We start from the raw sequence: 12,648 nt of genomic DNA, 5'->3' as shown, positions 1-12,648 counted from the left end.
TTCTAAATATCCTTTTTCTTGATGGATGCAGCAATTTATGTCTCAGGCTTACGTCTTAAAGGGTAAGATTCCACCTTTTCCATTAAAAGCACACTCTGCTAGGGCTATTCATCATCAGGCTTTGGTAGCTCGGATTTGTAAAGTTACCAGATCTTTGATTCAAACCTTTACAAAATTTTATCAAGTGGATGTTTGTCCCACTGAAGACACTTTTTTTGGCCACCACATCTTGCAAGCAGTGTTGTGAGGTTCTTCCATTTTTTTATGGAGTTGATAGTTGGTTTCTGTGTGCCCTATAGTTATGAATATGAAGATGCTCTGTGTCCTGGGATGTACAAAAAGAGTTGAATTTTTGGTTACCTGTAAAAATAATTGTTTTCAATTACATTAAGGGACACAAGTCCCGTCTTCTTTTTCTGGTGGTTCATGGCTTGCTACAAAAATTGCAGCCTGGTCCAATGGGGAAGCGTTATATCTGGGAGGGGACTTGCTGCCTTTCCTTTTTTTGCCAGTGTCCAGTATCCTGAAGGTGCCAGCATAACCCTATCCATATGAATATGAAGATGCTCTGTGTCCTGTGACATACCCCAAGAGAAGGATTTTAAAGATAACCAAAAATCCGGCTGTATGTGACCATCAGGAGATCAGGTTTTTCTAGAATTTTGCTTTATCACTTCCAGGTAGAAGTATAAGACTTACTGTAATGTTTTGCTGAGATCCTGCTAAAATAGCAGTCTTTATTATTTGCTGGCAAACATAAGCTGCGTTCTTACCATGTATTTCATCTGTATAGTGTATATCAGCATTTCTAGACATGTCTTTTCTTGTTTCACAATCCATAACGCTATTAACATTTTTTTCATAATCATCTTCATCATCCGCAAGATAATCTGATACCTTTACAATATTGTTTTTTCCCTGTGTTTTGTTTTGTTCCTGAAAGTTGTGTTCACTGATGACATCTTTTGATTTGGCACTAGGTGAGTGCCCTGGAAATGCTGCTAGTAGGTCTTGTACCATTGTGACAACTTCACATTCACTAAAGACTTCCCACAAGCCACTTGATGCAAGAATGAGAAACTGGCATGTGCCATACACTGGGATGGAAATCGTATGAGGTGTAGGGATAACTGTAGCCTTAAGTTTGGGATCGCCATGGAAACCAAGTCCTCTGGTAATTCTGCTGGATCCTTCAATTAAACCACAGTCTTCATTGGCACTGACAGTTCCACCGCATTCTAGAACCCGTCGCATTTCTAGGGAATTGCCAGTGCTGTGATCTCTAGTGAGGCAGTAACTTTTTCCATTTCTACATAAAACTGCCTTAAGGTTTCCTGTAAAATGAGATTATAGTGTTAACTAAACAAGCAATGTTTTATATGTTTAATTGTATTTCAAGATTCACATCTATATACTTTTATATATCTTGTGCATTAGGAATACATAAGAACATCATGAGAGATGAGTAAGTAATGAAAAGTATGTTGCACCAATGGCTCACATGGTTGAAGCCTAGTAGACATAGTCCAACATTCGTTAACAGGATGACATTCAGCCCATGTGTAAGGCAGCCGGTCTGACAGAATTCAAAGGGGCATGACCAAAAAAGGTCTGCCGATCAACTCCTGATCAACGTCGTCAGCCAATGGCTGAGAGTGCTGACCGGAGTGTTCTGGTGGAGAGCCGCCCCTCTCTGTCAGAATACAATTGCCAACTATTGGATAGTTAGTTCAGCGGCTCCTCCTGAGCTGTCAGGTTTTTTTTGTTCAGCCCGCTGGGTTGAACAGAAAAAGAACTAGTAGTTTTACCAGGCTTAACTCGCGCAATCATGGTCACAAAGTTTTGGCAAGTAGCATCAGGCAATTGTGTCAAAGGTGTCCTGTTCCCAAAACACTAGCTCTGCTTTTGTTAATTAGAACCTATTCAAGGTCTCTGGATGTAGGTCTCTAAAAAACTATATTTGACAACAAACCTGGCTCAAACTACCAACCCACCATCAACATAAACACCTTCTTTGCTGTCGATGAGGGGCATGTTTATGGTGAGTGATAGCATGAGAACACCAAATTTCACCAAACGACTTTAATATTACTACTCTACTTGCTAATTACTGTATCCAATTTCCTTAATATGTTGCCTCAGTATCCTATTAAGCTCACTAAATGAAGCAGTAGATACACTGGTATCATTTAGTGCAGAGAGAGCTTGGTTTGTCTTCTATGCAAAGAAAATGCATGAAAAAAATGCAAGAAACTAACTATGCATGAAGATACAGGAGAGAGGGTTGGGGTTACAGGAAAGGATAGAGTTACAGGAAAGTTTACTGTGAGGTTTTGTGTTAAAAGAAGGGTTAATGTGAAGGAGCCATAGGTTAGGATATTGCTCTATGCTCAGGAATCTCCGGCATTGCTGAGCTCTCGGTACTATAAGTCAGTGTAATGCAACAGTATACCCTTAAATGTGGAATCCCTAATGTGTATCGTTTTACCTTAATGACCCAATAATATGTAAAATTTTTTTTGCTATATCCCTTGATAAACACTGGCATGCTTTTTCTACAAGTACCCTGCTTCTCACACTGTTCACATCCAAGATGATACCTTCTTCCCTCTTGTCTATATTTAAGTGCTGTAACAAAACATTGAGGTGTAGGGATCTGCTGCCATCTACTGTTAGCTGCTATTATCACAGTGTTATGTATAATTATGTATTAGTATTTCCTGTGTCCATGGTCTGGGTTAGGAAACTCCAGAAGGAGAAAGTGGAGGGAGAGAGAGAAAGTCTCAGATATGTCCTTCCAGGGGAGTTGCTGCTGTTATTTGTTTACCCAGACTAGAAGTGGAGACTACTATGCAAGTATTTCTATGCTGTAATAGCTTAACTGCAGCTGCTTATAGCTTCTTGAGTGGGCATCTGAATCCTTATGACAGACAGAGTATAGCTGTCCTATTGTTATTATGTCAAATGCCCAGTGCCAGATAGCTGAGTCTGACTGTAGGACTTTATGTGTTTAGTGGTCACCTTCCAGTATACTAATAGGTCAACCTGTTTATTGCAATAAAGTTTATATTCAGCTCCTGTTATTTTAGTTATATCTTGTTATTTCTTGTTATTATATTTAACCCTGTCCCTTCTGGGATTTTATAGATAGTTTTAGCTTAGGGCTCTATATCTAGCAGAGACTAGAGCCAGGTTAGGTATCTGATGGCCACTTCTGGTAGTTAGAGGTCTGGTTGCATGTCAGATTAGAAACTACTAATGAGAGACTAAAGTGCAGAGTGCTGACTCTGAGTTCCACTTCCACACCAATGTCCAATCTTGATCATCCTCAGGGGCCGTCCAATGAACCTTGCTGCAACATTCGTCTGGAGGTATCTCTATTAATAACTATATAGAGCTGAGTATATGTGCACAATTCCACCTAGACTCTTGTTGGACTCTTTGCTGATAATACCTGTTTGTACATTAGACATACAGTTGTGTTCAAAATAATAGCAGTCAGACATCACTAACCTGATCAATCACTGTTTTTGGTAGAAATGATATTTCTACATGGCAAATAATTTACTAGCAGGTGTAGTAGACTAATAGAAATCCAACAGACCCAACAGTCATGACATGCATGCTGCTGATTCTGTATAATTGAATCACTAATTGAAAGGGGCATGTTCAAAATAATAGCAGTGTGGAGTTCTGTTAGTGAGATCATTCATTCTTTGAAAAACAGGTGGCAATTATTGCCCTTATTTAAGGAAGGAAGGCAGCAAATGTTGTACATGCTGGTTACAGTGCATTTCTCTCTGAAATTCTAAGGAAAATGGGTCGTTCCAGACATTGTTTAGAAGAACAGCATACCTTGATTAAAAAGGTGATTGGAGAGGGGAAAACATATAAAGAAGTGCAGAAAATTATAGGCTGCTCAGCTAAAATGATCGCAAATGCTTTAAAATGGCAACCAAAACCTGAAAGATGTGGAAGAAAGCGAAAAACTACCGATCGAATGGATAGAAGAATAGCCAAAATGGCAAGGACTCAGCCAACAATCAGCTCCAGGAATATCAAAGAAGGTCTAAAGTTATCTGTGAGTACTGTTACAATTAGAAGACGCCTATGTGAAGCCAAGCTATCTGCAAGAAGCCCCCGCAAAGTCCCACTGTTGAAAAAAAGACGTGCTGAAGAGGTTACAATTTGCCAAAGAGCACATTGACTGGCCTAAAGAGAAATGGCGCAACATTTTGTGGACTGATGAAAGTAAGATTGTTCTTTTTGGGTCTAGTGGCCGGAGACAGTTTGTCAGATGACCCCCAAACACTGAATTCAAGCCACAGTACACTGTGAAGACAGTGAAGCATGGTTGCGCAAGTATGATGATATGGGGATGTTTCTCATACTACGGTGTTGGGTTTATTTATCGCATACCAGGGATCATGGATCAGTTTGAATACATCAGAATACTTGAAGAGGTCATGCTGCCTTATGCTGAAGAGGAAAAGCCCTTGAAATGGGTGTTCCAACAAGACAACGACCCCAAACACACCAGTAAACGTGCAACATCTTGGTTCCAGACCAACAAGATTGACGTTATGGAGTGGCCAGCCCAATCCCCGGATCTTAATCCAATAGAAAACTTGTGGGTGACATCAAAAATGCAGTTTCTGAGGCAAAACCAAGAAATAGAGAAGATCTGTGGAATGTAGTCCAATCATCCTGGGTTGGAATACCTGTTCACAGGAGCCAGAAGTTGGTTGACTCCATGCAACACAGATGTACAGCAGTTCTCAGAAACAGTGCTTATACAACTAAATATTCATTAAGTGATTCAAAGGAAAGCAAAATCTTCAAACATTTTTCAGTTTATATAGTGAATGTTTGAGTTTGTACAGAAGTATACAAACACTGCTATTTTTTTGAACAGTCTAATATTCACTTTTCTTCAATTTGTTTAGAGGAACAACACAAATTTGATATATTTTTCTTCATGTTTTGATTTGGAATAGAATGTGTAATGTTCCCAATGCATTTGTGTGTATGGAAATAAAAGCTATTAGAAGGATTTTGAGCTTTATTCGCTTTTTTCAACACGCTGCTATTATTTTGAACACAACTGTATGTACTATTATTAATCTTTTTTATACAGTATAAAGCTTGTATTATTTCAATAATGGAGAGCATCTGTATACAGTACTGGTTAATATTATATGCTATTTGCAGTAGTTCCTCTGCTTCCTGCAAACCTGCAAAAAAAAATTGACGCTGCCTAACCCTGTCTAACAGAGGTTTTTAATGCACACATTTGCAAATGCTGTATATGTGAAAGTCGCTCCTGTGCAAAAATGTAAGAGTTAGGCCCATACTTTGCAGAGGACCCTTGGTGAAGCAGTGCAGCTTTCACATATATTTGCAAATGTTTACAAATAAAACCCTCTGTTTTTAACGTAAATTGTTAGACAGTGTTGTAATGGTCATGCGTACTGGGCACGCGCATAACTTTGTGTGTAGCAGCCATTTTGTTCAGGCCACAAGTCTTCCATGTCATTTTTTCAGAAGAGGGAGATGGCCACAGTGACCTTTTCCTCTCTCCTTCTCCCTCCTCCTTTCAGCTCATTCAATCCACAACATCTTAGCTACTGCCAGAGTCCTCTTATCAGTCTGGTAACAGGACTAGCTGGATCTAACCCCCCGTACACATCACAAGGCCCATAAAAGTGTCTTTAGTGACTACAAAATTAACAGACATTGGGTCATAAATACCTTCATTGGAAGTTTGTACAATACACATGCCTGATAGATTGGTTATCAGCTAGACTCTAAAACTTCAGCATGTTTCATAACTTCTGAAATTATGACAGTATTGCCAGAATAAAATCATATTTACCTTCATCAGTTATTGGGTAGCATTTTGAACCCAACACCCCTATGCTAGGAGGTACCAGAGTGGATTAGGCTTCCACACCCCTCCTTTGAGAAGTAAATATCCAAGACCTGTCATATATATATCCATTTCGAAGCTAATTTCATGCTGGACAGTAATCTGCATGTTAGCCGTCTGTAAACAGAAGGTATTCAGAAATATAAATATGTATTTGGGACTTGGTCATAACGATGTGTATCACCCTGTTTCTGTAAATATTTTATTTGCACCATTTTGACCCTTTCCATTATTAAACCCTATTTTGTGTTGAAATTGTCTCTAAGGCTTTTAATGCAAACTAAAAGAATCCCTGTCTCTTGAAGTGCTACTGTAGTATACATCTCTGAATATACTTGTCTGTGGTGACAGTGTGTGTTACACACGTTTATTCTAAAATCATAGTTGGTATTGCTAAGATTGTGAGTTTCCGCCTTCTCAGTAAAAAGGTTGTGGTGTCAATTTAAATGGTTAATTGCTTAGTTAATTTAACCTGGTGACCATCGCCATCGGGCTGCTGGCACCTAGATTGTGGTCCTGTGAGCTGGAAAATCTTTTTGCAGGGTGCAGCTGAGAGTGGCATTTTTATGTGACAGCACGGTGTGAGATTGGCCAGTCCTTTGTCACGGATTGTCACTTTGGGTTTTTTTGCAGACTAGTTGGTAAGTGTGCTTGGAAATTTTCTGTTTTGTTTGACTAATAGATTATCCAGCACAAGTGTCAAGAGATAGCATAAATGTCCACCTGTCTAATCATTTTTTATCTGATGACTTTATTAAGGGTTGATGGACCAACAGGTTGAGTATGCCATCCCATATTTCCTTTTGTCAGTATCTCCTAGATTGTGAGCTCGAAAGAGCAGGGCCCTTGAACCCCTCGTGTATTGTATTGTTACTGTTTTGTCTCATGTTCTGTCCCCCTTGCTATTGTACAGTGCTGAGCAAACCTTTTGGCGCTATATAAATACTGTATAATAATAAAAATAATTCCTTGCTGTAGAATTGGAATGATTGAAAAAGGCCAGCTGGCAGAAATAACTACTACTGTATTAAAGTTCCAGTTAAACCCTTCAAGCAGATGAGATGCCCAGGCTATATCAGCTGGCTGCTCTCGGTTTGATTGAGAACCAACCCTCCTTAGAAATATATTAGACAAGTCATCCTAAGGGTCTATTGGTATGGTTGGAAGATAACTGAAAAGCCTTCAGAGATAATTGTTTGACTTCTTTCAGCAGCCTCTTTCAAAGCATTGCTGAGTCGAACATAAAAGCCAAGCTATCTTGGAACAAATAGCTCATTGATCCCAAAAGATGTACTTTATTTGGCAGCTGACCTAAAATCCTTAATAACAGAGATCAAGTGGTGCATGTTAAATGAGAATGCAGAACATCATGTTCTTTCAGCTACTTCCAAGCTGAGGCTAATTGTCACTCTATTATCATATTTGTATAATAAGAGAGACAACATACAATATATGACAAGTACTGACATGAACCATTTCCCTAAATAGTTTCTATAAATGTCCTCCTCATAGGTCTAGGAAATGTAAAAGTTCAACAATGCCTTCTTATGTGCTTATACAATAAGGACAACTATACCAACACCATTAACATAAAAAAGAAAGCTAACTACATTTCAGGATACTAAAACAAGGATCTTAATTAAACCTTATAGCTCAATCAAACCAAATATACTGTATACAGTATATTCTAATCCAAGGATAAGTGCATTTTTTTTAATGGGCCCTGGAATAGTTCAGTAATGTCAAGCAGATCTGTTACTAATGTAACTGCATTTGCCCTTAGTTCCCAATATGAAGAAGGAGAACTTCCAGCCTGCCAGAAAGCTCCCACCTCTATCTTAATCATGGTATATGGGGGAAGAATAGCAACAACAAAAGCAGCAGCAACAGCAGCTCCTTAGGGAACCCTAAGCAATTGGTGCTTCTGGGTACTAGGGATGGATTTCCGAGTGACTGGAGTTCCAGGAGTATGTGTCTGGCAGGAGGGATTCTGACACTATAGGATTGGTGCATCCCATGGTACCTTTGTAAAATTGTACTCCTATCGCAACTAAGGATAGTTTTTATTGTAGTGGGAACCAGACTAAAATGAACAGTAAGAACCAGTGATGGATGATCTACCCATTGCTAAACCACTGTTTTGTGCGACAGGTTTAACTTCTATTATTATTAATTTAACAGTTCCTAGTATTAAAAAACACAATAAAATCCTACCAATGTTAGTTTTTGCAACAAAGTTCCAGTATGAATTGCATAAACAGCTGGCCATTTATTCCCTCCACTAAACTGCCCCTTACACTAAACTGTCCTTGAAAACAAACCATCAACATTTATCCCCCCTCCCAACCCCTCCTAACGTCTCCCCCTAAAGTGTGTCCTTAACACTTAACCACTCCAACCTTAATACTTACATAGTCCCTAAAATAAGTGTGGCACCATCCTAGTTAGCTAGGGGAAGCTAGAATCCTAATTGTTAGAGGCTGCGCAATAGGCAGAAGGTCAAAATTGGGTCATGCTGAGAGGCTCTGCAGACCAACCCTCTGGAATTTCCCCCTGCTCTAGAACTTTGGAGAAAGGTCTAGAAGCAGTTGGCGGATCTGAGGAGTGGCTGTCCTGCATGTTGGTAGGATCCTGACCAATCTCCAACAGGAAGCTTGGAAAGGGGCTGGGAAAACCTTTATGAGTAGGAGATCCTGCTCAGCAGCAGGAGAGTTGGAGTGGAGAGGTGGAAGAGAGAGAAGGATGTGAGGCTGGAGGTTGGAGCCTGTGAGGGGGCCCAGATGAAAGGGGCTCACCTGCAGGCAGAGGGCCTTAGAAGGTTGAAAGTGGAAAGCTTGGACTTCACCGGCCCCTGAGAGAGGACTACCTCTGTGGCAAGGAAGGAGCGGCCCAGCTGGAAGGCCTAGTAGCAGCCACCAATCCACCGGCAGCAGAGGAGAGGGACCAAGTGAGTAAATCTTCACCTCTGGTCCAGTAAGGGGAAAGGAGCACTCTAGTGGGGAACTGGATTTGCTGTCTTAGCAAATGTGGGACTGTTTCACACTACAGTGGCAGGCACTGGATCCCCTGCTGTAAAGACTTGTACATAGTTGCTAAGTAGTTTTGTTCTCAGTTGCCATTTCCCTTGGGCATCCTATACACCCCTTCATTCCTTACCCCATGTAAGTTCTAAATCCCTTAATAAAACTTCAAAACAAAGCTCAAGGACTGGTTACTGTCTCCTGGTGCAAGTACTGTATGTGTGAAGGAAATGCGTGTTGCCTGGCTGTGCAATACTATAGGGGGACCCAAATATCTTGCAACTGCTAAGGGGGTAGTGCTACATAAGCATAACAAGGTAGCATATCCTCAGTGTGGATGGGGCCCATTGATGTGTACCCACTGCCTGCATATGCTGAAGAAGATACCTATGTTTTCTGTAAATATTCCTTGCAGTCTTCAGTGTAGCCTGTTCACCCCACATTGTTGGTTTCTAGGAGCTGGCTTTCAAGCCAGTTGTTTGCATTCTAGCAATGATATGCTTGCCCTGGCATTTACAGGAGAACGGAGCTTCCATTGCAAAAAGATCGTGTCTGTCACCTGATCTGCTCTGCCTCCCATCTCCCACCCTCTGCCTTGTTGCCACACTTTAGGGTATGTGAAGGGGGAAGTCTGACATGAACCGGGGCAGCAGTCTGATCTATAGGGGCTTTGATGTATAGGGGACTCTGATGTGAAATGTGGATTCTGATGTATAGGGAGCCTTGATGTGAACTGGGGATTCTGATGTATGGAGAACTCTGTTGTATAGGGGACTCTGATGTGAGCAAGGGACTCAGTTGTATAGGGAACTCTAATGTATAGGGAACTCTAATGTTAACAGGGGGATCATTTGTATAGGGGATTCTGTTGTATCGAAGACTCTGATATATACAGGGCACACTGATGTAAATGATGGTCTCTGTTGTTTAGGAGGGATTCTGTTATATAGGAGATTCTGTTGTTTAGGGGGCACTCTGATTTGAATGGGAAACTCTGATGTATAGAGGGTTCTGATGTGAACAAACCTTATACATTAGACACACGGGGAGAACCAAGGCCTGACTGGGCGAAAAAAAAAAGAAATCTAAAGGTAGGCTCTGGCCATTACAACTAGTGAAAATACTTTATCTTTTCACTATTATCTTTTCACTATAGTTGCTTTTTTAAGAGTAAAATGAGGATATTTTTAAAGTTGCCTTTTTATGAAAATTACAACTTTGTAAATAAAATATATACAATTTACAGAGAACATTATCAAGCACATCCTGGTTCTAGAAAAGGGAAGTGCTTAGAATAAAGGAACATTTTCTATGCCTATTTTTTCCACACATTACACATATCATAAACGTTCAAGATCAAAGTATTTCCTGAGAATGGAATGTGGAGTGTTTCGAGCTTCAGAGGAGATAGTGAGCCATAATGAAAATCGGAGAAAATTCTTCACTGTGAAAATTGGCAGTTAATGGAATAATCTTTTATATGTGTCAGCACATTATTTGTGCGCTCTGCTTAATACATTAGTCTTCAATTCACTACCCTTTAACCTGCAAACCAAGAAATGTTTCTATTCCTGATTTAGTTCTAGTCTTCCATTAGTAAATGTATACCCTGGTTTGGTAAAATATATGCTTACTGTTTTGTAAAATATAAATTTATACAGGAGCCCATCTTTGCACTTCCTATTTTGAAAGGAATTTAATCAGATTTACAGATTCTTACATCACTGGTTGTTTGAAAAAGTTGCTGACCATTTTCTAAGGTATGTACAGTATAAAGCAGCAACCTATAGGCCAGATAACTGGAAAAAAAATTGGATCAAGCTGCTGCAGAACTTGCAAACTAAAATACAAAGGTGAACTAAAAATAATGTTGAACTACTGTAAGATTATAAAGCTAAGAAAAAAAGCGTTTTTTTTTGGAACAAAGCTACAAATACCACCCACAAATTTATACAAAGGAAGAAGAAAAAGCTTGTTTCAAGTAATTACAGGGGTTATGCAACAAAATGAAAACACTACATCATTTGCAGGTATGAAAGTAACAATATGTTTCACGCTGAAAGCGGAAGTGATGTAACATTATTTTGCTTCTGCTGTGTGATGAGACACCTAGCTAACAGGTGGGAAGCCTCACTTTTGTCATCCACTTTATGCGCTGCTAGTAATACAGTCCTGTTAGAGCTTACTGAGCTGTAAAGAGGGCAAATTGTTGGTGCCTGTTTAGCTGGTGGCTCTCTGACTGAAGCTAATTTATTTGCGTGTTGCGTGGTACAGTATTAAAGGTTATGATGGCATGCTGTCCTAGATTGTAAGCTCTAAGGATCAGGCCCTCCTATCCCTCTTGTATTGAACTTTATTGTTGCTGTATTGTCTCCCGTTATACTGTAAAGCGCTGAGCAAACTGTTGGCGCTATATAAATCCTGTATAATAATAATAATATACAGTTTTCAGGAAAACATCATTTGATACAGTCAACTGACCAAAAGAGACAAAAGGATATTGTGCAGGATTTTGACCTAGAATAAGAAAACAAGTACTCATGCAAATGCTTAGTATCGGCACCAATACCTGGTATCGGTATTGGTGCAGTGATAGTATGTATATTAAAAAAAAATAATCACAATTTAAGGGTGGTTCCTCTTAGGCACTGCATATAGGTTCTGAACATCTAGTGGGCCCTGCTCCACCCATTTTGGGAAAGTTCTTAATTTAAGTGGGGGTGGTGGGAGAATATGAGAAGCAATGTAAGGCACTGGAGGTACAGTTGGGACTCGAGTAAACATCAAATGGCAATATCCTTTATTGAACGGACATGAAACAGCTGTGTATTAAGCTCCATTCACAAAAGCAGATCGCATGCGGTTTTTAGGTGATCTGACGCAGTTTCCCTAAATATCACATGCAATCCTGAAACTGTCAACTCACTATTTGATCGTAAAAAACGGTCAAAATGCTCAGTAAATACCACATAAAAAGGGGATAAAGTCAATTCACTGAAATAAATAAATAATTAAATGCATGTGGTAATTAAATAGTGGTTGAGGCATGCAGTAGCAAATTAATGTGTTGGATCTTAACTGGTTGTTAAGGCGCCGGCGTCTTCAACAACCAGTAACTGTCATGATTGTTAAAGAACGGTCGGCTCCTGCATCCTTAAACACCAATGGGTCATCAGCACTTTGAGTCTGATATGGATTTTAAGGGGAACCCCACGCCAAAATGTTTTGCAAAAAACTCCTTACCAGACCCTTATCCGAGCATGCAGCCTGGTAGGCTAGCGAAGAGGAGAAAACAAGCAAGTGCCCCCCTTCCTGAACCATACTAGGCCACGTGCACTCAACATGGGGGCGTGCTTTGAGGCAGGGGGGCTCCCCCCCCAAAGCCCCTTGTCCCCATATTGATGAGTAAAAACAACATTTTTTGACAAGTCATGTATTCAAACTCCCCAACAAAATAATAAATGTCCCTCAAAGTAGCTCCAATATCAATCATGATGAACACTGGCTGCCGACCAGAAAGAAAAAAAAGAAAGAGATCCGCATCTGCCTAAAGCTCCTGCTGAATGACGTCTCTACCACCTCCCGCTGCTAAATAAATGAAGGGGTAGGGCCAGCCGATTATGTCACCTGGGGACCCCACCCCTTATGACATCAGCAACCCAACATGGCACTGGTTATTAAGGAGTGGGTGGCTGCCGC

At 40.2% G+C, this 12,648-nt stretch overlaps 1 protein-coding gene across 1 annotated transcript in view; it reads right to left on the bottom strand.

Annotated features, from left to right (window-relative positions):
• Positions 1 to 654: 654 nt before the first annotated feature.
• Positions 655 to 12,648, bottom strand: part of PP2D1 (protein phosphatase 2C like domain containing 1) — a 31,821-nt gene continuing 19,827 nt past the window's right edge. The window contains exon 2 of the mRNA XM_089691298.1: positions 655 to 1,334. Within this exon, the coding sequence (XP_089547424.1) occupies positions 655 to 1,334 (680 nt within the window). The remainder of the gene's footprint in view (positions 1,335 to 12,648) is intronic.

The sequence above is a fragment of the Staurois parvus genome, unplaced genomic scaffold (assembly GCF_062004578.1).
Source record: "Staurois parvus isolate SC_StPar_1 unplaced genomic scaffold, SC_StPar_1.0 ptg000021l, whole genome shotgun sequence".
Lineage (NCBI taxonomy): Eukaryota > Metazoa > Chordata > Amphibia > Anura > Ranidae > Staurois > Staurois parvus.
Note: the sequence above shows the minus strand (reverse complement) of the source record. Positions and strands in the feature narration are given on the sequence as shown.